Source organism: Nomascus leucogenys, chromosome 22a (assembly GCF_006542625.1).
Source record: "Nomascus leucogenys isolate Asia chromosome 22a, Asia_NLE_v1, whole genome shotgun sequence".
Taxonomy (NCBI): domain Eukaryota; kingdom Metazoa; phylum Chordata; class Mammalia; order Primates; family Hylobatidae; genus Nomascus; species Nomascus leucogenys.
This window is the reverse complement of record NC_044402.1, coordinates 51,218,398-51,241,546: the sequence shown is the minus strand read 5'-3', so window position 1 is coordinate 51,241,546 and position 23,149 is coordinate 51,218,398. Positions and strand designations below refer to the sequence as shown.

At 47.0% G+C, this 23,149-nt stretch overlaps 2 protein-coding genes and 1 pseudogene across 4 annotated transcripts in view; 2 read left to right on the top strand and 1 right to left on the bottom strand.

Annotated features, from left to right (window-relative positions):
* LOC100588639 (HLA class I histocompatibility antigen, A-11 alpha chain-like) overlaps positions 1–23,149 on the bottom strand; it is a 462,712-nt gene that overhangs the window by 264,438 nt on the left and 175,125 nt on the right.
* Positions 1–23,149, top strand: part of TRIM26 (tripartite motif containing 26) — a 30,561-nt gene that overhangs the window by 5,297 nt on the left and 2,115 nt on the right. Inside the window, exons 2-8 of one of the 3 annotated variants that reach the window (XM_030803239.1) lie at positions 8,975–9,078; positions 10,952–11,439; positions 11,581–11,676; positions 13,372–13,602; positions 19,971–19,993; positions 20,475–20,590; positions 20,809–20,841. In XM_030803239.1, coding sequence (XP_030659099.1) covers positions 11,002–11,439; positions 11,581–11,676; positions 13,372–13,602; positions 19,971–19,993; positions 20,475–20,590; positions 20,809–20,841 — 937 coding nt within the window. In that variant the 5' untranslated portion in view covers positions 8,975–9,078; positions 10,952–11,001. The remainder of the gene's footprint in view (positions 1–8,974; positions 9,079–10,951; positions 11,440–11,580; positions 11,677–13,371; positions 13,603–19,970; positions 19,994–20,474; positions 20,591–20,808; positions 20,842–23,149) is intronic. The other 2 variants (XM_030803241.1, XM_030803240.1) reach the window with 2 other exon arrangements.
* Positions 22,017–23,100, top strand: LOC105739022 (annotated as a pseudogene).

Here is a 23,149-nt window from a genome sequence, read left to right as displayed (position 1 = left end):
TCTCCATCTCACTAACTCATAGATGGTAAGTTACCAAGGGAAAGAAGAACAGAAGCTGGGTGGGCCCTTCCCCTTCTCTCCCCAAAGATAAACATTTACAACATTTATTGGTTGGGTCGAGGAGCACAATATCTGGTCTGCTGCTATAGGATTCCTTGGCCTGTTACTAGGTCTGTCTCATGCTGTTTCCTTTTGGGGAGTTAAACACACACGCACACATTCTATATCCCATCCTCCAGAGTGGCAAAAATTAAAGCTGATATTATCAGGTGTTGGTGAGGCTGTGGGGCAGCATGAGTGCTCGTAGCCTGCTGGGCAGACTACTTAGCCCTATAGTCACTTTGGAAACAGTTTGGCCTGCTTAGTCAAATTGAGGGTACATCTTGCCTGTGTGTGCTAGAACATGTATGCAGAAATATTCACTGAAGCAGTGTTTGTAATTGTCCCAAACTGGAAACAACTCATATGGCTATCAGTAGACTGCATTAAAAATTGTATAGTTACAGAGCAGCAATTAAATAAAATCAGCTCATAATCACATGAATGGGCCTCACAAACATGATGTTGACAGCCCCCCAAATACATGCAAAAAAAATGGAAAAAAATTCCATTCATTTGAGGCTCAAAACCTGAGAAAATAAACTCTTGTTTATGGGGTGTATACCTAGGTCTGAAACTAAAGAAAAGGGAAGGAGTGATTCTCACTATTACAATTTACTCCACAACAACCATTTTCTCAGACACAGCTTTTTCTTCTCCTGGTTTCTGTAAGTTCCTGGAGCGAAACCTTGGATACGATGATTTGATGGTGACGTGCAGCCTACTGTTCTTGCTGCTACAGGGAATATGAAGAAATTGCTTCTCTCTCTACCAATTTACTACCATCTTGCTGGAGAGAAAGGGCAGGTGGCTAAGATTGTTCGCATTCCTTCAGCAGATGTGTAGGAAGCATCTTCTTTGTGTCAGATACTCTGTGCTTGTGCTTTGTTTTCTCAGTCAGTTTTTATTGTCTACTCTGTGCCAAGTACTATGTAGATTCTGGGGATAAGACAGACACAATCTCTCTCCTTGTTTCATGGAAAAAGCTGGTGTTAAGCGAGTAATTACACTAATAAGTCAGGACTGAAAATTGCAGAGAAGTACAGGGTGCAGCATGGGGTGTTTTGGGGCTGTATGACTAGACTACATGTGGACCCAATCTGACAGGTCAGGAAAGAATTGCCAGAGGAGGTGGCTTTCAGCTGAGACTTCAAGCTAGAAAAAGGCTGTGATTATCTGGGAATCCAGCTAGGATCTCCTGGGACAGCCTCCTCACAGAAGAAAGGAAGGACAGGAGTTTTGACTTTATTCCTGGAGCACCAGAAAGCCATTGAGGGGTTTAACCTGGTTGGTCACCCGGGAAGATTGGCAGTTTAACACGTGACCGAGTGTGTTTGAGGATCAAAAGGCCAGAGTGGCTGCAGCAAAGGGGAGAGGAGGTTTATGTAAATCAGGAAACCCTTGAGGGTGTGATGATCCCACAGTTGGATCCGATTTCAGCTTCTAAAGGATTCCTCAGGTTACTGGATATAAGTTCTGGTAGGACAGGGAGTTTGCCATTTTTGTTCTCTGCTGTAACCTCGGTGCCTGACACATAGTAGGCACCTAATAAACGTCTGCTAGCTGTTGAGTAACTTTTAACATCCTGCTGCTTAAACCCTCAATGGCTTCCTAGGGCTGTTAGGATAAAGTCCAAAATTCTTAACCTGGGTCACAGAGTCTTGCATAATCTGTTCCCTCCTGTTTCTCCACCCTCCCTCTGCTCACCTCACTGCACTCCACCTGTGGCCAATTGTCAGCTCCTCAAATTCACCGCTACCCTTTCTCCGGCAGAGGATTTCCTCTGCCTGTGAGGCTAACCCTCCACAGCACTCCATATGGGCAGGGAAGAGTTCATTTTCCAGGCACCAAAGTGCAGTGTATGGTGGAGTGGAAGGAGCCCAGAGCTGGGAGGTGCACCTCACCCCACCTCGTGCTAGTGCTGGCCTTGCTGCCAGCCAGCTCTGCTGCTGGGCAAATGAGTCCGAGGCTCTGGCACTCACTTTCTTCCTCTGTAAATAAGGGGTTGTAGTGATTCACAGTCCTGGATAGACTTTAGAATCTCCTGGGAAGTTTGTTTTTTAATACCAGAGCCTGGTCCACCTCTGGAGATTCTAATTCAGTTGGTCTGGGTGTATTTTGAAGACTCACCAGTTTGAAGACTACAAATCTGATGTGTAGTCAAGGTTTGAACCATTCCACAAGATGATAAAGGATTCCTTCCTATATTTGGTGCAAAGCACCAAGTGACACTTAGGAATATTTTAGACAAGAGAGAGCTTGGTTCATGATTCAACATTAGACAGATATTCCGGCACAAATATGAAGAACACCCGCCGCCCCGTCTGGGAAGTGAGGAGCGCCTCTGCCCGGCCACCCCGTCTGGGAGGTGGGGAGCGCCTCTGCCCGGCCGCCCCGTCTGGGAAGTGAGGAGCGCCTCTGCCCGGCCACCCATCGTGTGGGAGGTGGGGAGCGCCTCTGCCGGCCACCCATCGTCTGGGAAGTGAGGGGCGCCTCTGCCCGGCCGCCTATGTCTGGGAAGAGGTGAGGAGCGTCTCTGCCTGGCCACCCTGTCTGGGAAGTGAGGAGCGCCTCTGCCCGGCCGCCCCGTGTCTGGGAGGAGGTGAGGAGCGCCTCTGCCCGGCCGCTCCGTCTAGGGGGTCTACCACGGAGGCCAGAGGCGGTGTGGGGGCTGGACGTGGTGGCTCACGCCTGTGGTCCCGGCACTCTGGGGGGCGAGGCGGGTTGGTCGCTTCGGGCTGGGAGTTCGGGACCAGTCTGGCCAACTTGGCGAGGCATGAAAATTGCAGCAGACAGGCCAACCAGCCAACTCAGTGACGGCGAGGCAGGTCTACCCTGGAGTCATACTCTAATTTTTTGTTTTCCTCCCTTTCTGATCCTTTATCCCACTTTCTTTTTCTTCCTCTTCCTTCTCCCTCTTCTTTGTCAAGTGGAGGATTGAGTTGTTGTCACTGGTCCATATAAAGTCCCTCTCTCATTTATTTTAACTCCCACCCCCCATTTCTATTCCCCGACTTCCCATGTGTGACCTTCCTAGTATGTTTGATACGCATCTTTTTGTGTGTATTTTTAGAAAATGTTTATTGTTTTTGTGTGCAAAAAAAATTAATAAAAAAAAATATATGAAGAACACCCAATTTTCCCCTGTGGGTCAGCCGCAAGACCAGGGCACTTTAACGCCTTGTCTCATCCACCTCCCAGCTGGCTGCTACCTCCTGCTCCTCTTTGAGCCCCGTGGGGATTTCTAGTGTTCAGAGCCCTGGTGGTTTTTGTGGCCTGCACTGTGCTTCAGAGCACCACTGATGCTGAGCTCTGTGGGGAAAGTAAGCCAAGTGTGACCACAGGAACGCATCATCCACAGTCACTGGGATCTCCTGGGACAGCCTGGGATCCAGGCCTTTGGCCTGGCGAGTAGGGGTGCAGTCACTCCTCTAGTATGCACATCGAAATCACTTGCTTTTTGCCCTGAATTCTGGCCTCTCCAGGTTTGTTAGAGGTGTCTCATGGCAGTTTACCCCATGGAGACTTTGCTTATCTCAGATTAAAATACGGGGATTAATCTGGGACCCCAAGAGCCCTTAAATGGAGTACCCACAGGGAATGGAGCTCTAGGCTAAGTGCTTTGGGATTACAGGTGCTTTGCTCTTGTTTGGAGGTCCAGACATATGCTTGAGAAGCAGCTTGGGATACTCAAGAGAGTCCTGAACTGGTACCCTGGAGGCCAGGATGAAAACCCAGGCCTCTCCATTTACTTTCTCGGGCTCCAGAGTCCACATCTGGGATTCAGTGTCTACCAGGGCACCTCTCTGGGTGGCATCTAGGAGCCGGAGGCAGGCCAGAGTTTCGCCCAGGCTGGAGTGCAGTGGCGCAGTCATGGCTGTCTGCAGCCTCAACTTCCCAGGCTCAGGAGATCCTCCTGCCTCAATTTCCTAAGTAGCTGGAACTATAGGCATGCGCCATCACGCCCAGCTAATTCAGCTAATTTCGTTTTTTGGAGACAACGTCTCACTATGTTACCCAGGCTGGTCTCAAACTCCTGGGCTCAGGCAGTCCTCCTGCCTTAGCCTCCCACAGTGCTGGAATTACAGGCACAAGCCCCCATGCCCGGCTTTCAGTTAGTTTTTGCTGCTTATAGTGATTATTCTTGGAGCCAATAATCGTGCATGCATCCACATCTTGAAATTATGTGGTGTCACCTTGGCCAGTCTGTTGACATATGCAGATTAGGTATTTATGAGATCCAGAGACTTATAGGGAAGGGGTGGATTTCAGGGAAATGGGAACCTCTTAGAGAAAGGTAGGGAGTGTCTCCAGTTCTGCCTGTGAGGAGGGTACCAGGACATTGCAGGGCTTGTTTGTTGCATCTTCCTGGTTCTATAGAATTGCAGCTAGCTTCTGGTTTATTTTTTTATTTTTATTTTTTGAGATGGAGTTTTCCTCTTGTTGCCCAGGCTGGATGGAGTGCAATTGGCGTGATCTCAGCTTACTGCAACCTCCGCCTCCTGGGTTCAAGCGATTCTCCTGCCTCAGCCTGCCAAGTTGCTGGGATTACAGGCATGCGCCACCACACCTGGCTAATTTTGTATTGTTAGTAGAGACGGGGTTTCTCCTTGTTGGTCAGGCTGGTCTCAAACTCCCGATCTCAGGTGATCCACCCGCTTCTGCCTCCCAGAGTGCTAGGATTACAGGCAGAAGCCACTGCGCCCGGCCGCTTCTGGTTTATTGAAGAGACAAAAGAATGCCCCCTCACCCCCCAGGGATGTGTGACCTCTGGTGCAAGAGAGTTCATGAAGTGACTTCTTCAGGTTCAGAATTCTCATCTGAGTAAAGGGAGTGGGGGTGGAGTGGGTCATCTCCGAGGTTTTTTTTTTTTTTTTTTTTTTCTGGCTCTAATTTTGGTTTCTGTCTGCCCAGGAGCCAGGAATGGAGAGAAGGGTAATGGTTTTACCTCTTATTGTGGAAACCTGTTGAGATAATCACAGAGAATATACTGAAGGCATAAAAGGGCAGAACCATAGCAGGGTGTGGCAAGTTGGGGAAGAGTTTTTGGAGAGGGTGAATTTTGCATCGGACCTGACAGAATTGTGTATGGGGAAGGGGAGCAGTTATTCTGTTCTGCCCACATCTCTCATACTCAACCTCATTTCTCCTAATTCTGAAATCTTGAGAGCCTCCATCACTAAGAAGGAAAACTACTGTCCAACAGGGACACTTTATTGCTCACACCATATGTGAAAGTTTGTCATAGCTAAGGCTAGGGTGCTTTTGGTCAGTATCAGCAGAATATATGCCCCTTTTCTTTTGTCAGCATTACTCTGCTTACAAAGCCCTTCCATGTAGATGACCTCATCTGAGCTTCCTAACAAAGGAGCTGGTATTAGACCCCATTTTACAGTGTGCCTGGGTAGGGAAGAGAGTGTAGTGGATTGAGTGGAGGCCTTGGCACCAGACACTGCTTCCTAGCCATGTGCTCTTGGGCAAGTTGCTTAACCCTGCTGAGCCTCAGTTTCCTCAGAAGGAGTCTGTATAAGCAAGGGAAGGGATTGGTCATAGAAGTGGTACTGTGTTTTGTTTAGTTATGGCAGACTCTCAAAAACAAATGGTTCTATACAATTAACATTGTCTGCAGTTCCCCTGAATCCATTCACTTGTTCAGTAAATGTGTATTGAGCTTCTACAAGCTGTCAAGCACCATGATCTCTGTATCAGTGATTTAACCATTTTTGATGGTTACTACAGACCTCTTTAAGAATGTGATAGAAAACTATAGCTCCCTCCCCAGAAAACTTTTCTAGCTTTTTGTTTTGCTTTGCAGTGAGCCAAGATAGTTCCACTGCACTCTGGGGGACAGAGTAAGACCCTGTCTCAAAAAAAAAAAAAAAAAAAGAAAGAAAGGAACCATTTCAAATTAGGTGGGAGACATGGAGCTCTAAATACTACAGCATCCATTGCCTAGAAATACAGGTATTCTCAGCCGGGCGCGGTGGCTCATGCCTGTAATCCCAGCACTTTGGGAGGCCAAGGCAGGTGGATCACCAGAGGTCAGGAGTTTGAGACCAGCCTGGCCAACCTGGTGAAACCCCGTCTCTACTAAAAATACAAAAAATTATCCGGACGTGGTGGTGGGCACCTGTAATCCCAGCTACTAGGGAGGCTGAGGCAGGAGAATCACTTGGACCTGGCAAGCGAAGGTTGTAGTGAGCCAGATTGTGCCATTGCACTCCAGCCTGGGCAATAAGAGAAAAACTCCATCTCAAAAACAAATAAATATATAAATAAATAAGAAGTATAGGCATTCTCATACATAACCTCAATAAATACCATTAAGAAAATAATTTTAGACATGGTGCAGTTGCTCATGCCTATAATCCCAGCACTTTGGGAGGCTGAGGTGGGAGGATGGCTTGAGCCTAGGAGTTTGAGACCAGCCTGGGCAATATAGTGGCAACTCTTCTCTACAAAAACCTTTAAAAATTAGCCAAGTGTGGTAGCATGCACCTGTTGTTGCATCAGCTCGGGAGCCTGAGATGAGAAGATTGATTGAGCCAGGGAGGCAGAGGTTGCAGTAAGCCAAGATAGTTCCACTGCACTCTGGGGGACAGAGTAAGACCCTGTCTCAAAAAAAAAAAAAAAAAGAAAGAAAGGAAATAATTTTTTAATATGATCCAACACCCAGTCTATTTACAAATTTCCCACAATAGTTCCAAGACTATTTTTATAACCTTTTTTTTTTCTTTTTACAGGATCCAATCAAGGTTCACGTATTGCATTTGGTTATTATTTCTCTTTAGTCTGTAAAAATCAAGAGCAGTTCTTTCGAAGGTTTTTTTTATGACACTGACTTTTTAAAAGACTGGGCCAGTTGCCATGTGCAATGTCCTGCATTCTGGATTTATCTGGTTCTTTCCTCATGGTGTGGTTTAATTCCTCCATCGGTACTTTTTCAGTTGTAACATACTTCAGAGTATTCCTTTCCTTTATATTTTTTATAAACTGGAAGTTAGATCTAAAGGCTTGACTAGATTCATTCAAGTGAAACATTTTTGGCACAAAAACTTCATAGGTAATGTTGTGTGATTCATATAGTGCCATGCCAGAAAGCACATGCCACTTTGCCCTGTCTGCTGATGACGCTGGATTTGGTCACTTAGTTAAGGTAACCACTGGATCTCTTCCTTATGAAGGTATGTCAGGAAGTAATCCATTCGTTGGTGCTTTGGCACCATGGGTGCTATCTCGTCCCCCAAAACCTTTCACCTAATAGTTTTAGCATCTATTGATGATCCTTGTGCTATTATAATGGCAGTCGCAAAATGATTTTCTAATTCTATTATCCCTCTTCTACTTATTCGCTGATTAATCTTACAGAAGGTTATTCTTCTGTAATCCCCAGACAATTTTAGGTATCTAGTACATATGCAATAATTTTTAGACAGTTTCAGGAGGTTTAGAGACCATCGAACCCCAGCGTGGAGCCTGGGTGATGAGGTGTCCTATTTTGCATGGAAGAAGAGCTGTAGCTGAGCTCTTCATAGTCCTTTTATTCTTCTTATTTTGCAAGTAAATTGCAAAATAAGTTCCCAACCCAAAGATAACACAGGCTATCCTTCAACAAAAAAAAAAACCCTCAGCTTTTAAACTTCTAGGCCATTTGGCAAAGAGGCATGATAAAGGGCTTGAAATCCCACAGATAAGCCCAGTACCATTCCTTTTTCCTCTTTCCAAACACTTGAAGTATGTTACAACTGAAAAAGTGCTGAGCCAGGCTTATTTCCTCTTTCCTCAACAGTAAAGCCAAGGAGTTGGACCAGGCAATTCCTAGCATTTCTTTCTTTCTTTTTTTTTTTTTTTTTTTTGAGACGGAGTCTTGCCTTGTCGCCCAGGCTGGAGTGCAGTGGTGCAGTCTTGGCTCACTGCAAGCTCCGCCTCCCGGGTTCACGCCATTCTCATGCCTCAGCCTCCTGAGTAGCTGGGACTACAGGCGCCCGCCACCACGCCCGGCTAATTTTTCTTGTATTTTTAGTAGAGACGGGGTTTCACCGTGGTCTCTATCTCCTGACCTCGTGATCCGCCCGCCTCGGCCTCCCAAAGTGCTGGGATTACAAGCGTGAGCCACCGCACCCGGCCTTCTTTCTTTCTTTCTTTCTTTTTTTTTTTTTTTTTTTTTCCGAGATGGAGTCTTACTCTGTCACCCAGGCTGGAGTGCAATGGCATGATCTTGGCTCACTGCAACCTCTGCCTCCCGGGTTGAGGTGATTGATTCTCTTGAGTCAGCCTCCTGAGTAGCTGGGACTACAGGTGCATGCTACCACACCTGGGTAATTTTTGTATTTTTAGTAGAGATGGGGTTTCACCATGTTAGCCAGGATGGTCTCGATCTCCTGACGTGATTCACCTGCCTTGGCCTCCCAAAGTGTTGGGATTACAGGCGTGAGCCACTGCGCCCGGCCAATTCCTAGCATTTCTACCAGCATTACTAACATGTAGGAACTTGATATTACTTTCACTTGACAGTTAAATTCCTTGATTCCTTCATTTGAGCTTTGAAGGTGCTTGATTTTCCCCTCATTATGTCTCTTAAAGTCACACATACCTAGATCCATTAGTGCTTCCAGTTGGAATTTATTATCAGCACTATAATAGTCTCTTATATTTATGTAGTCCTTTTAAGTTATAAAACACTTTTTATGTATTATTGTACTAGACCCTCAATGAGTGGACGTTATATCCCTGTTTTGTTTACTCTTGGGTCTTATAGACCGGGGGTTTTATTTCTGTCCCATTAATGTCACTACTGACAGAGGCCACTGAACTCTGTTGCAATGGACTTTCACCATACATAATCATTAATAGTATTGATTTGCCTGTAATTCAGGTTGCTTCATTCCAGCCTCGCAGTCACCTCTGTGCCCTGCTGGTTGTCTTCCCAGCGCTGCTCTAGTTGCCTTCCATGGATCTATAGGAGAGCAAGTCCTCCAGGTACTGCCCCGTGACGATGTTGTTGAACTCTGTAACACGTGTGTCACTGTGGCTGGTTCTGCTCACTTCCTCTCTTGCTGCCACTTTTGAATTTAACTCTTTGTTTGTGGTTTGGACACTCACTGGATTTGGAAACCAGGGATTGTGGGTTCTGTCCTACATTTCCGTCTGTGTACCAGGCTTGTGCTTAGTACTTTTCCCATAGTTCTTTCATATGACCTGCTTAGAAACCCTTAAAGGTAAGTCTCACTCTTCCCATTTTACAGATGGATACACTGAGGCTCAGTACTTAAGTGACTTCTGTATTGTCACACAGAGTCAGGGGCAGGAGGCTGCTCTTGGGTTAGATGTACTGAGGCTCATAACCTCAGCCTGGAACTGGGCCAGGACTACAAAGGTAAACAGAAGCAGAGTCCTTTCTGTGTGTCCCCGCTCCCTGTACAAGCCAAGGCCTCACAGCACATAGCAGCCACAGCCACCTGAGGATTCCTCCCAGCTAGACGAGGCACTTACAGCCAAGAACAAGTCCATTGAGGCTAAGCTGTGCTCCTCTGGAAGGCTGAGTTTAGAGTCCAGCCTTCTAGGGGAAGCAAATTAAACCCAAACTATAGAACAGCCCAGGGAAATACTCACAAAGGGAAATGCTGACAGTCAGACTACTGAAGCTTCCTGATGCTTCTGGAGTTTTGGTAAAGAACCTCAGTGCTCTTTGTTTGTTAATGTTTTCTGGTTTTTTGTTTGTTTTAAGACAGTCTCTTATTCTGTTGCCTAGTCTGGAGTGTAGTGGTACAATCATGGCTCACTGTAGCCTCCACCTCCCAGATTCAAGTAATCCTCCTGCCACAGGCTCCTCAGTAGCTGAGACTACAGATGTACGCTACTACACTGGGGTATTTTTAAAAATTTTTAAATTTTTTTAGTAGAGACAGGGTCTCACTATGTTGCTGAGGCTGGTTTCAAACTCCTTGGTTCAAGTGATCCTCCTGCCTCAGCCACCCAAAGTGTTGGATTTACAGGGTGAGCCATGTCACATTGCCCTCTCTTAGTTCTTGAAAACTGAAACCTTGAGGAGCAAACAAAAGGGGTCTCTTGGCCGGGTGCAGTGGCTCATGCCTGTAATCCCAGCACTTTGGGAGGCTGAGGCAGGCGGATCAGGAGGTCGGGAGATCGAGACCATCCTGGCTAACACGGTGAAACCCCGTCTCTACTAAAAATACAAAAAATTAGCCAGGCGTGGTGGCGGGCGCCTGTAGTCCCAGCTACTTGGGAGGCTGAAGCAGGAGAATGGTGTGAACCCGGGAGGCGGAGCTTGCAGTGAGCTGAGATCACGCCACTGTACTCCAGCCTGGGCGACAGAGCAAGACTCCACCTCAAAAAAAAAAAAAAAAAAAAGCAAAAACGGGGGTCTCTTGACTCTGTCAGGACCCCCATGACTGCTCGTGTGTCTTGTGCTTTGCACAGTTGAGTGAAGGAGCACTGTGTCCACAGTAGACGTTGTAGATTTGTATATGTATCATTATGAGTTTCCCAGCAGGTAGTGAGTGATTTTTCTATTATAGTTGGTGCATTACAGCGATTTTCCAACAGATAGAAGGAAAGGGTGTTGAGGCTCTCCCAATAGCAAGGTATAGGCTAGTGGCTGTCCTGCTCTTCACTCTACCAAGCTAATCTTTCTGGGTTTCCATATCCTTATCTGTACTATGAGGGAGTTGGACTAGATCTATAAGGTCCTCTTCTCTTTGACATTGTGTGAACCTTGTAGAAGCTGGTGGTGTCTATAGATTGACTGAGTGCTGGAGCTGGCAGCCCTGTGCAGGCTGCCACCTCTGCCCCTTTACTGTGCTTGCTCCTGACTCTATGTCACATCTCCAAGGAGAAGAAGTCCTCACCAGTGAACGGAGACCTCTCTGAACTAAGGATACCATGGCCACGTCAGCCCCGCTACGGAGCCTGGAAGAGGAGGTGACCTGCTCCATCTGTCTCGATTACCTGCGGGACCCTGTGACCATTGACTGTGGCCACGTTTTCTGCCGCAGCTGCACCACAGACGTCCGCCCCATCTCAGGGAGCCGCCCTGTCTGCCCACTCTGCAAGAAGCCTTTTAAGAAGGAGAATATCCGACCTGTGTGGCAACTGGCCAGCCTGGTGGAGAATATTGAGCGGCTGAAGGTGGACAAGGGCAGGCAGCCAGGAGAGGTGACGCGGGAGCAGCAGGACGCGAAGTTGTGCGAGCGACACCGAGAGAAGCTGCACTACTACTGTGAGGACGACGGGAAGCTGCTGTGCGTGATGTGCCGGGAGTCCCGGGAGCACCGGCCCCACACGGCCGTCCTCATGGAGAAGGCCGCCCAGCCCCACAGGGTAAGCCCTCCTCACCCCCGAGGGTGCCTTGCCACCTTCTCTGGACGCTCCACCTTGCAGTCCTCAGAGGACTCAGCCTGAGTCTCCCTTCCTGCCCCAGCCCAGAGCATCCACCTGTTCCCACTGCTTGTTTATCCACAGGAAAAAATCCTGAACCACCTGAGTACCCTAAGGAGAGACAGAGACAAAATTCAGGGCTTCCAGGCAAAGGGAGAAGCTGATATCCTGGCCGCGCTGGTAAGTGAGGCTGTTTCAGGAAGCCCTGAGGCAGTGCGCCCATGTAGGGCAGGGTGAGCCTGGGCAAGTAGGTGGCAGCTGGGAGGTGCTTCTAGGCGCTGCTCACAGGGAGAACGGGCATCAGCCTGGCAGTAGCAGACCTGGGTTTTAGCCCAAGTGCTGTCTTTCTGAGCTGTGTGGTCTTGGGCCTGTTTCTTTCCTGTCTGAGAGACAAGTGGGCTGCCTGGATGTCAGCTAGAGTCCCTTCCGTTTTCTGTGACTCTCACCTTGATGGCAGTGCCCATGTCCAGCTGCTGGTTCTCTTCTGCCAGGGGACTGAAGAAGGTGTGGCTTCATTCTTCCTTCCTTTCAAAGAGAGAGAGAGAGAGAGAGAGACAAGGTTGCCTGAGAGTGGAGAGGGTTTAGAAGGATGGAGCTGGCTCCAGGGTAAGAACTGAGAGGGAAGGGCTGGAGAACAGCTAAGGCAGACCTGCCAATTCTGATGGCGCTGTATGCAGTGAGGACCAGGCCCAGGATCATGGTTGCCCATACAGTGGGACCTCCTCCATATCTGTGGATTCTGTAACGGTGAATTTACCCAACCATGGATCAGAAATATTCAGAAAAAAGAAAAAGCATCTCTACTGAACACATACAGATTTTTTTTCTTGTCATTATTCTCTAAACAATTCAGTGTAACAGCTATTTATATAGCATTTACATTATATTAGGCATTATAAGTAACCTAGAGATAATTTAAAGTATATGGTAGATTTTATGTGACTATTATTCCATTTTACATAAGAACTTCAGCATCCTTGGATTTTGGTATCCTTGGGGAGGGAGATCCTGGAACTCATCACCCACTGATACCAAGGGACAACTGTAGTTAGAAAACAGGCAGCACATTATGTACTTGATTAGAGATGGGGTTGGGGGGAACTGATCAAATGGTTCTGATTTTCTGGGGAACTGTGTATGTTGAGGAAGTGGGCAGTGGAGGAGTAGTGGGGTCAGGGCCAGTGGTGAGTCATTAGGCCCAGGGAGAGGGAGAGAGTAAGCTAGAGATGGCTAAGTCCAAGGACCCCTTCAGGCCCTCAGTGTGCATGGCTGCCCCCAACCCAGCACCAGTCAACAGGGCCACTGAGGACTCCCCCAACCCCAGCTGGGGAGGAGATTTGGAGGCAGGAAAGGACATGGTCCCTAAGCACAGATGTCACACAGTTTTGCTGAGGAAACAGGATGCAGTCTTACATGGCAGGGGTGGGGTACATATAGATATTTTAGACTGAACAGTGGGGTGCTGAAGAGAGGACTGGTCAGGCTTAGATGACATTAATCAGGCAAAACTTCCTGGAAGAGGTGACAGATTTTGTCCAGGAGGGAAAAGTGCGTTGGCTCATGAGTGAGACCCACAGTTTCTCCAGGGGCCCCAGAGCGTACTGGTTTCACTAGAACAGATTGTGGCTGACCAGGCAGGTGGAGACAAGGTTTTGATCATATAGTGGTGGGGTGAACTGAACTAATTCATTACTGGAGTCTTCTTTGAGAAGAGGAGTGTGGACCAGGAACCCTCTATAGCTCCTCCCACTCCAGATCCTGTAGAATTCCTGAACGGGGGTAGCAAGGTGAACGAGCCAGCCTTGCACACCTCCAGCACTGGGCCCTCCACCCTGAGCAGAGGTGTCAGCCCTTCTCCCCTTCCCGCCCCTGCAGAAGAAGCTCCAGGACCAGAGGCAGTACATTGTGGCTGAGTTTGAGCAGGGTCATCAGTTCCTGAGGGAGCGGGAGGAACACCTGCTGGAACAGCTGGCGAAGCTGGAGCAGGAGCTCACGGAGGGCAGGGAGAAGTTCAAGAGCCGGGGCGTCGGGGAGCTCGCCCGGCTGGCCCTGGTCATCTCTGAACTGGAGGGCAAGGCGCAGCAGCCAGCTGCAGAACTCATGCAGGTGAGAGGCCGTCCCTGGACAGGGTGCCAGGGACCAGGATGGTGGGTCCCAGCCCTGCCATTCACTTGCAGGACCTTTGGAGACTTGGCGGCTCAGTTTTGTCATCTGAAACTTCGGGATGATAATCCTTACCCCTGCCAATTAGTCTGTAGATTGCATGAGCATAAAATGAAATAACTGGCGTGGTGTCACTTCAAAAAATAAACTTTCTACACAAAACTGTTCAAAAAACTAAAAGATATAGTAGAAAATGGAAGGGAAGATTATTAATATCATTTACCATCCTCCATCCTCATCACTGCCATCACGAGCCCTTCTAACAAGTCACTGGCAGACACTTAGCTGGTGGAAGCTTTTTATGGTGTTATGGTTGGGGGTGGCTGAGGGAGGGCTGACCAGCAGCTCCTCTCAAAGACCCCGAGGATCTGGAAGAGATAGGGTGACTGGGGAAGAGAGACAGAGATAGCCAGGTTTTCTCTGGGCCCATGGGATCACTACACAGAGAACAAGATGGAAAGCAGACAAGGGGGCGTCGGGGCACCTCCTAGAGGAGGGGGCTTTGATAGTGCGAAAGGGAGGCTTTGGGGCTGAAGAACTGACTGTGAAGCTGAAATGGCACCACATCTGCCCCAGGAGCCTCTGGGGATCACACTACCCTGAAGAGGGCCCAGCAGCCTTTGGAGGGGTAGAGGGCTCAACCTTCCTGCTCTCATAGGCTGGGAGGAGAGGGGCTCTCTGATGGTATTCCCCCACTTGCACTGTTTAGGGTGGCTGGGTCTGTCTGTCAACAGCAGAGCCACCAGGATCTCTAGGAAGGTGGAGTCCCAGGCCAATGGCAGGGCAAACCAATAGCCAGGAGGGAGAGAGAGCAAGGCAGACTCCGCAGTATGTGCACCAGGACAGACTGCAGAAGGAGGCGGCCACCTGCTTCTCATTGTTGTGAATTCAGATGCACAGAATGAGGACTGGCAGGGATTTTAGACCTTCCAGTCCAGCCCCTACTGATGAAGTCACTGAGGTCCAGAGAGTGGAAGGAGTTTGTCCCAGGCCATGGGGCAGGTGTCAGGTCACAGCTCGAGCCCAGATGTCTTGACTCCTGGGCTCTGAGCTCTTGTTCTCATTTTGTCCAGAATGTCTCTCTGGCCCCCTCTTTTCCTCCAGATGTCATTCTGTTCCCCCAGATTTCTCTCGTCATACTCTTTGACTGGGTCATTTTCTGTATCTCCTTTTGTCCCTGTTTCTCTTCTCCTTCCTCTCCCCACGCCCCTGCCATGTGTGGATCCCTACTGTGTGTGGAACAGAGGCACACAGCTGAGGATGTAGTGGGGCTGAAATCCATTGTGTTTGCCCAGAGGGGTGCCTTTTCCTAATGCACCCACAGAAGTGGCCCTCAGAGCAGAGGCCTGGCCCTCAATGACTCAGAGCACTCAGATTGTAGCTCTCCCCGGGGTAGGATAAGGTCAAGGGAAGGGAGAGAAAATGGTGTCTGCTTGAAACTAGTATAGGAAATGTTATTGGTACTGGTAGGTTTCTTTTTTTGTTTTGTGTTTTCTCTTTTAACTTTAGTGCTATGTAATGTATATATTTATGGAATATAGAGGTTTTTGTTTGTTTTTGAGACAGAGTCTCGCTCTGTCTCCCAGGCTGGAATGTAGTGGCGTGATCTCAGCTCACTGTAACCTCTGCCTCCTGGGTTGAAGCAATTCTCCTGCCTCCACAACCTCTGTCTCCTGGGTTCAAGCGATTCTCCTGCTTCAGCCTCCCAAGTAGCTGGGATTACAGGCGCACATCACCACACCTGGCTATTTTCTGTATTTTTGGTAGAGTCAGGGTTTCACCATGTTGGCCAGGCTGGTCTTGAACTCCTGACCTCAGGTGATCGCCTGCCTCAGCCTCCCAAAGTGCTAGGATTACAGGCATGAGCCACTGTGCCTGGCCTAGAGTGATGCTTTGATACATGTATATAATATATAATAATCAACTCAGTAATTAGTATATCTGTCACCTCAAACACTTATCATTTCTTTGTGTTGGAACATTCAAAATCCTCTCTTCTAGCTTTTTGAAAATGTATAGTAAATTATAGTTAATTATATTCTCCCTGCAATGCTGTACAACACTAGAATTTATTCTTCCCATGTAGCTGTAACTTTGTATCTGTTAACCAACTTCTCCCCACCCTCCTCTCCCCAGCCCCCTTCCCAGCCTCTAATCTTTACTGTTCTACTGTCTTACTTCCATGAACTCAAATTTATTATGGATGAATAGTACTCCATTGTGTATATATACTACATTTTCTTTATCTGTCTGTCGATGGATGCTTAGATTGAGTCCACATCTCAACTATTGTGAATAGTGCCACAAACGTGAGTGTGCAGGTATCCCTTTGATATACTGGTTTTCTTTTTTTCGGATAAATACCTAGTAATGAGATTGCTGGATCATATGGTAATTCTATTTTTAGTTTTTTGAGAAACTCTCATACTGTTTTCCATAACGGTTGTACTTATATGGAGAAAAACCTAAAGGCCCCACCAAAAAGCTCTTAGAACTAATAAATTCAGTAAAGTTGCAGGATACAAAATCAACATAAAAAGTCTACTGCATTTTTAATACACCAATAACAAACTAGCTAAAAAAGACATCAAGAAAGCAACACCATTTACAATAGCTACAAAAGTAAAATAAAATACCTGGGAATGAAGTTAACCAAAAAGTTGAAAGACTTCTATAATGAAAACTACAAAACACTGATGAAAGAAATTGAAAAGGACACAAACAAATGGAAAAGTATTCCATGCTTGTGGATTAGAATTAATATTGTTAAAATGACTATCCTACCCAAAGCAGTCTACAGATTTAATACAATCCCTGTTATCAAAATACCAGTGACATTCTTCAGAAAAATAGAAAAAAAACTAAAATTCATATGGAGTCACAAAAAAACCCAAATGGCCAAAGCAATCCTAAGCAAAAAGAACAAAACTGGAGGCCTCACACTATCTTACTTCAAAATATGCTACAGCCAGGTGTGGTGGCTCACACCTGTAATCCCAGCACTTTGTGAGGCCGAGGCGGGTGGATCACGAGGTCAGGAGTTTGAGAGCAGCCTGACCAACATGGTGAAACCCCATCTCTACTAAAAATACAAAAATTAGCCGGGCGTGATGGTGCACACTTGTAATCCCAGTTACTCGGGAGGCTGAGGCAGGAGAATCACTTGAATCCAGGAGGCAGAGGTTGCAGTGAGCCGAGATCGTGCCACTGCACTCCAGCCTGGGCAACAGAGTGAGACTCCATTAAAAAACAAACAAACAAACAAAAAATATATATATATATATACATACATACATATATATACTGCAAAGCTGTAGTAACCAAAACAGCATGTATTGATATAAAAGCAGACACATAGACCAATGGAACAGAATAGAGAACTCAGAAATAAATTCACATATTTACAGCCAACTGATTTTCAACAAAGGCGCCAAGAACATACAATGGGGAAGGGACAGTCTCTTTAATAAATGGTGCTGGGAAAACTGGGTAACCAACCATACACAGAAAAATGGTATTGGTAGATTTTGTCTGTGTGCTTATTTGAGTTTGATTGTACTGCGTGGGAACTGGACAGCGAACTCCCTAATTAGCATTAATATTTTCCCAGAGATTATTTGGCTGTCAAGGTATAGTAGGAAAAAGACCTAAAATAGGGTCCAGAAGTCTGATAGAGAAATACAGGTGAGGCTGGTGTGGTGGCTCACACCTATAATTCTAGCACTTTGGGAGGCTGAGGCAGACAGATTGCTTGAACCCAGGACAACATAGATCCTGTCTCAAAAAAATTAAAATAAAACAAAATAGAAATACAGGTGAGAGGGAGAAGCAGCAGGACAAAATGTGTAAAATAGAAGAGATCTTTTGATAGAGGTGATAGGAAAGGAAAGACAAACCTATGGGCTGGGAGCATCAAGAAGACATTAAAGGGATTGGGGTGACAGGAAAGGCCCAGAGAAACACTGCATCCTGCCCTGGTTAACCCGGGCGGGCCCTGCAGGATCAGGTGGCATGCTTGCACCCTGCTTCTCCTGCTGTACACCCCCGTGAAGAACTTTCTTGATGCTCTCTGTTAGTAACCGGGCACATTCCCTCCAGGAGCTTGCCATGACTCATTGCCGCGGCCCCACTGCTCGGCTCTGCCTGTTTCGTGACAGCGTCAGATGTCTTAGGTGAGAAGAGTCCTCCAGGAGACTTGGGCTGATCAGTTCCCTCCAGAGGCCCCGTATGTGGCTGTGGATGGGGGCTCCTCAGTCTTTCAGCCTCTTCTCCGCAGGGCCAGCCCTGCCGTGGCTCTCGGGACCCCACCGTCTCTGGGCTGCTCACAACCTTTAACCTTTAGAGGACTCTTCTTTCTCCTGTATGATTCTCTCCCTTTCTACTGTTCTAGGAACTTCCATGTCAGGAAATATGCCCAGTTGGGCCTCTGGCCCCCACTCCAGCTGCTGCTCCATTCATTTGCTCTTTTATGCCACCTTTGTCAGCAGAGCTGTCAGGACACACTGTCTGTTTTGTTGCCTATCCTCTGAAGCTGCCTTGGACTTACATGTTTTGAGGGGCATGTTAGAGGACTTGGCCAGAAATTTGCTACCAGTCTCTGGGCATTTGCTTCACAGCGGGGCATTGGGATGTGCCTGTGACTTCTTGTCTTACTCCTCTGGAGTAAAGCTCACAACTCTTCCCAAACTTTCGAAAGCAGTCATCAGCAGCCACAATTTGTTAATTCCATTTGTTTCCCAAATCTCACCCTCTCCAGGAAGCCAGCCTGCACCCCACCGGCCCCTGCTCCCATCCCCCTTCACTCTGCTCTCTTTTCCCGTGGTGCGTATCACTCACATAGTCTGATGTATTTGCTACATTGATTATTGTCTGCTTCCCCCTGCCAGAATGTCAGCTCTACAGAAGTAGGTATTTGTCTCTCTCTCTCTCTTTTTTTTTTTTTTTTAATTGTTCTGAGGCTTCTAGATGAGTGCCTGGTACCTAGGAAGCACTTAATAAATATTTGTGGAATGAGTGAAAGGAAGGCAAAAATCAATTAATACAGAGTATTAAGGAGGCTTTTCACTCACAAAAGGGAATCTGAGCATCTCAGAATAGCCCTCTTCCCACTCACCCTGCCCTACCACCTGTCTGTCACAGAGATAGCACCACCGTTCTCCCTCCTGTACAAACCGTGCTCTGTTCTTGTTTATCCTTGACCAGTATGTCCAGTTGAATCTGTCTCTAAAATACCTGGAATGTGTTGCTTCTCTCTTTTTCTCCCTACTGCCACCACCTTAGTTCAGGCCATGTTTAGCTCTCCCCTGGTCCACAGCAAAAGCCTCCGGACCAACCTCCCCATGTTCCTCTTGCCTCCTTAGTCCCTTCTCTGTGGGGCAGCCAAGCAAGTGGTCACTTAGGGTTTTGGCTCGCTGCTGTACAGTGATGCAAACAGAATAGAAGTTTATTTCTGCCTCCGTTAATAGTTCAGAGGTCCAGGGTCTAGAGCTATCACAGTAGCTGTATATAAGCTTATCCAAGGGACTGGGTTACTTCCATGTGGTTCTTCTGCCAGCTTCTAGATGTCCTCTGCTGTGTGGTCAAAGTTGGGCTCACCACCACCATGTCCAAAATTCAGTTGGGGTAAAAAGGAAGTAGAAAGCAATTTTCTTTTTTTAAAGGACAATGCCCAGAATTATGGTCATTGCTTCCTATCACATTCCATTGGCTGGAACTTAGTCTCATGACCAGGCCTTGTCGTAGGGGATCTGGAAAATGTAGTCTTCCCAGGGGGCCATCTGACCAGCAATAACTCCAGGGGGTCTATTATTAAGAGGAGGAAGGGGAGAGTGGACGCTGGAGGTTACACAGCAGTCTTAGCCACATGTAGAGCAGATCACACATATTATGCCCCTACTTGAAACCCTTGGTGGGTTTCCACTGTATGTGGAGCAAAAGTCAAACTCCTTACCATGCATATCCAGCCCTGCGCGATCTGGCCTCTGCCGCTTTCACCAAGCCCTTTCCTGTTTTACCTTACCTCTCTTCATCTGGCCAGTACTTCTCATCCCTCAATTCTCTGCGCAGGTATCTCCCAGAGAGGTTGCCCCTGTCATCCCCCAGCCATGGTGGCTTCTGTCATTGTGATGATTTTGTTTGTTTTCTTGTTGTTTTATCCAGTGACCCCACTGGAATGTCAGCTCCATAAAAAAGGGACCACATTTGTTTTGTTCACTGATATGTCCCACCTCTGCTACAGTGTTGGGTGCAGATGCATTGAAGTCTTATTTGATTCATATTGATACTTGTGCTTTTTTTTTTTTCCCTTCTAGGACACGAGAGACTTCCTAAACAGGTAAAAGAGTCTCCTCTCCATGGCGTACCTCATCCCCCTTGTTTATGTTTCCTCCCCTTCTAACTAGGTGCATTTGAATTCATGGGGAGTGGTATGGTGCCAGAGGTACTCACATCCCATGATTCATCCTGATGCCCTTCTGAGGAGCAGGACACATCCTTGAGAACTGGAGACTTGCTCTCCTCCTTATGAGTTCTCTGTGTAGCCCCAGCTCCTTGGCCCACTGGCCTTATTTGAGGTGGGACAGAGCAGAGAGGTTAGAAACATGGCTTAGTAGACAGAGCGCCCTGGATGTGGAGTCTACTGATGCTCTGAAGCCCTGGCTCAGCTGGTGTCTTTGGGCCACTGTTTTTGTGTCACTTGTTTGGGGATAATCATACCTTTCCTCTCCCCTTCATAATTGCCATGAGGATTGAGAGATAAGTATGAAGGAAAGTAAGAAGAGCTGAGTAACAGCTTGTTACGTATGTCATCTTCTCAGGTATCCACGGAAGAAGTTCTGGGTTGGGAAACCCATTGCTCGAGTGGTTAAAAAAAAGACCGGAGAATTCTCAGATAAACTCCTCTCTCTGCAGCGAGGCCTGAGGGAATTCCAGGGTAAGGGTTGGGGAGTGCACAAAGGGTGGGAGTCAGAGCAGGGCTACCTCATAGAAAGAGCGCACCCGGCGCCTTTCCATCACCTCGTCGAGCCTCACTCTTCTGAGGGCCTCCTGTCTTAGACATGGATCCCTATCAGGAAATTGATACCGCCTGAGCAAGAAATGGGCTCATAAATTTGCGGGACTTGAGTCATTGCTGTCCTTTTTTCTCCCCAGGGAAGCTGCTGAGAGACTTGGAATATAAGACAGGTGAGTGTCTAGAGGGTGTTTCCCAGATGTACATCAAATATAGAAAACTCCGCCTGCAGAGATTCTGACTGCCCAGTTTTCCCCCAGATAGCCCCTTTTGCAACAGGAAGAATTTCCCAGCTGCACGGTAGAAGCCCCCCTCTCTTTTTGCACTTTCTAATCAGCCTACTCTTTAGTCTGCAGTAGAGGCCTCTGCTTGCTAGTCTGATCCTTCTCTGCCCTGTGTTTGCTTTTCTTTTTCCTATCCTTACAGGTCCTACCACCAGTCCTTTTCCTGTGGCCAAGCTTTCTCTCATCTTCCTGGCTGCATGGCTCCTATATTCAGAGCAAAAAGCAGGGGCAACCTAAGGCCAGAGGCCATATCCACCACAGGCCCCACTACTGTGCTCCCTCTCAGCCCTGCAGTTAGGTTGTACACTGCATACCAACCACCAAGGAGCACCATCCGCATAGACTGAGATGTGAATGGTGCCCCTTGGATTGTGAAGACTGGTGGTCTCCTCCTGGTCCACTTTCACACTTGCTTTCATGAGAACCATTGCGGAGGTCGGCCTGTCTGGGAGCAAACGAGGCCCTGAGAGCTCCATCTAGTTCACAGGATAAAATCCCATAGCAGAACTGAGTTAGCAGTGGTTAAACCTTAGGTGGTTGTAGCTTCTTTATTAATGTCTGAGCTGTCTGTGAATACCATCGAATTTTACCTATCAGGTTATTCTAATTATAGAGAATCCTACGAGGATGATGGTGAGGATTATCCCACTCTGTCAGCACATGTTCAGGGTTTCTTGAACCATCTTACAGAGCAGCCTGGTAGTTTTGAAACTGAAATTGAACAGTTTACAGAGACGCTGAATGCTTGTGTTACAACAGATGATGCTTTGCAAGAACTTGTGGAGCTCAGAGGCTACATCTGTCCCAAATTTCCTTTTTTTTTTTTTTTTTTTTTTTTTTGAGATGGAGTCTTGCTCTGTCTTCCAGGCTGGAGTGTAGTGGTGTGATCTCAGCTCACTGTGAGCCCCGCCTCCCAGGTTCACACCATTCTCCTGCCTCAGCCTCCTAAGTAGCTGGGACTACAGGCGCCCACCACCATGCCCGGTTAATTTTTGTATTTTTAGTAGAGATGGGGTTTCACCATGTTAGCCAGGATGGTCTCGATCTCCTGACCTTGTGATCCACCCGCCTCAGCCTTCCAAAGTGCTGGGATTACAGGCGTGAGCCACCGTGCCCAGCCCCAAATTTCTCTTACATGGGAGCTCACCTGTGTAATTACCTGGCCCATCATCTCACAGTTAGCACATAGAGTAGCACCTTCCGCCAATTTCTACTTCAAAGATGTCGGACTGAATATGACATTAAAGATCAAACTGCAAAAGGGGATGAAGTTACTCCAAAACAATTTCATGCATTTGTACCCTTTCTGGGAGAGCTTTATTATAACCTGGAGATCAGAGGAACAAACGGACAGGTTACAAGGGCAGATATTCTTCAGGTTGGTCTTCGGGAGTTGCCGAATGCCCAAATGCCCTCTTTTCTAATCCCATGGATGACAGCTTAATTTGTGCAATAAAATTGCTGAAGTTGACAGGGTCAGTTTTGGAAGATGCTTGGAAGGAAAAAGGAAGGACTGATAGGGAAGAAATTATTCAGGAAATTGAAAATGTTGTTATAGATGCAAACTGTGGCAGAGACATGAAACAGATGCCCTTGAAGCTTGTAGAACTCCAGTGCAGTAACTGGGGTAGAGTCCATGCAACTTCATCATACAGAAATGCAGTACCCAAAAAAGATCCCAATTACTATGTGAATGAACCAACATTTTATAGTGTTCATTCACATAGTAATTGTGTTTCATAGTGTTCCTTTCACTGCAACTGATCCGGATTACCAAGAGGCATATCAAGAGTTACTTGAAAAAGAGGACTTTTTTTCTGGATTATGAAGAAAATGGAACAGATTTATCAGGGCTGGTGATCCACACTTGGATGATACTGATGATGAGTTGGACCCAGAGATCCAGAGATAGAGGAAGCTTATGAAAAGTTTTGTTTGGAATCAGAGCGTAAGCGAAAACAGTAAAGTTAAATTTCAGTATATCATGTTTATAAAGCAGTTTAGTTATGGTGATTTAGCAGAATACAAAGCCAGAAAATGTGTCTCACTTATACCAAATTAAGGATGTTGAGTTATGTTACTAATATATGCAACTTTAATTTTGTTTAACACCGTCTGCCAAAATAAATTTTATTCCCTCTAACTTAAAAAACAAAACAGTGATGCTGTTTTTTTTTTTTTTTCCCTTGTCCCCACA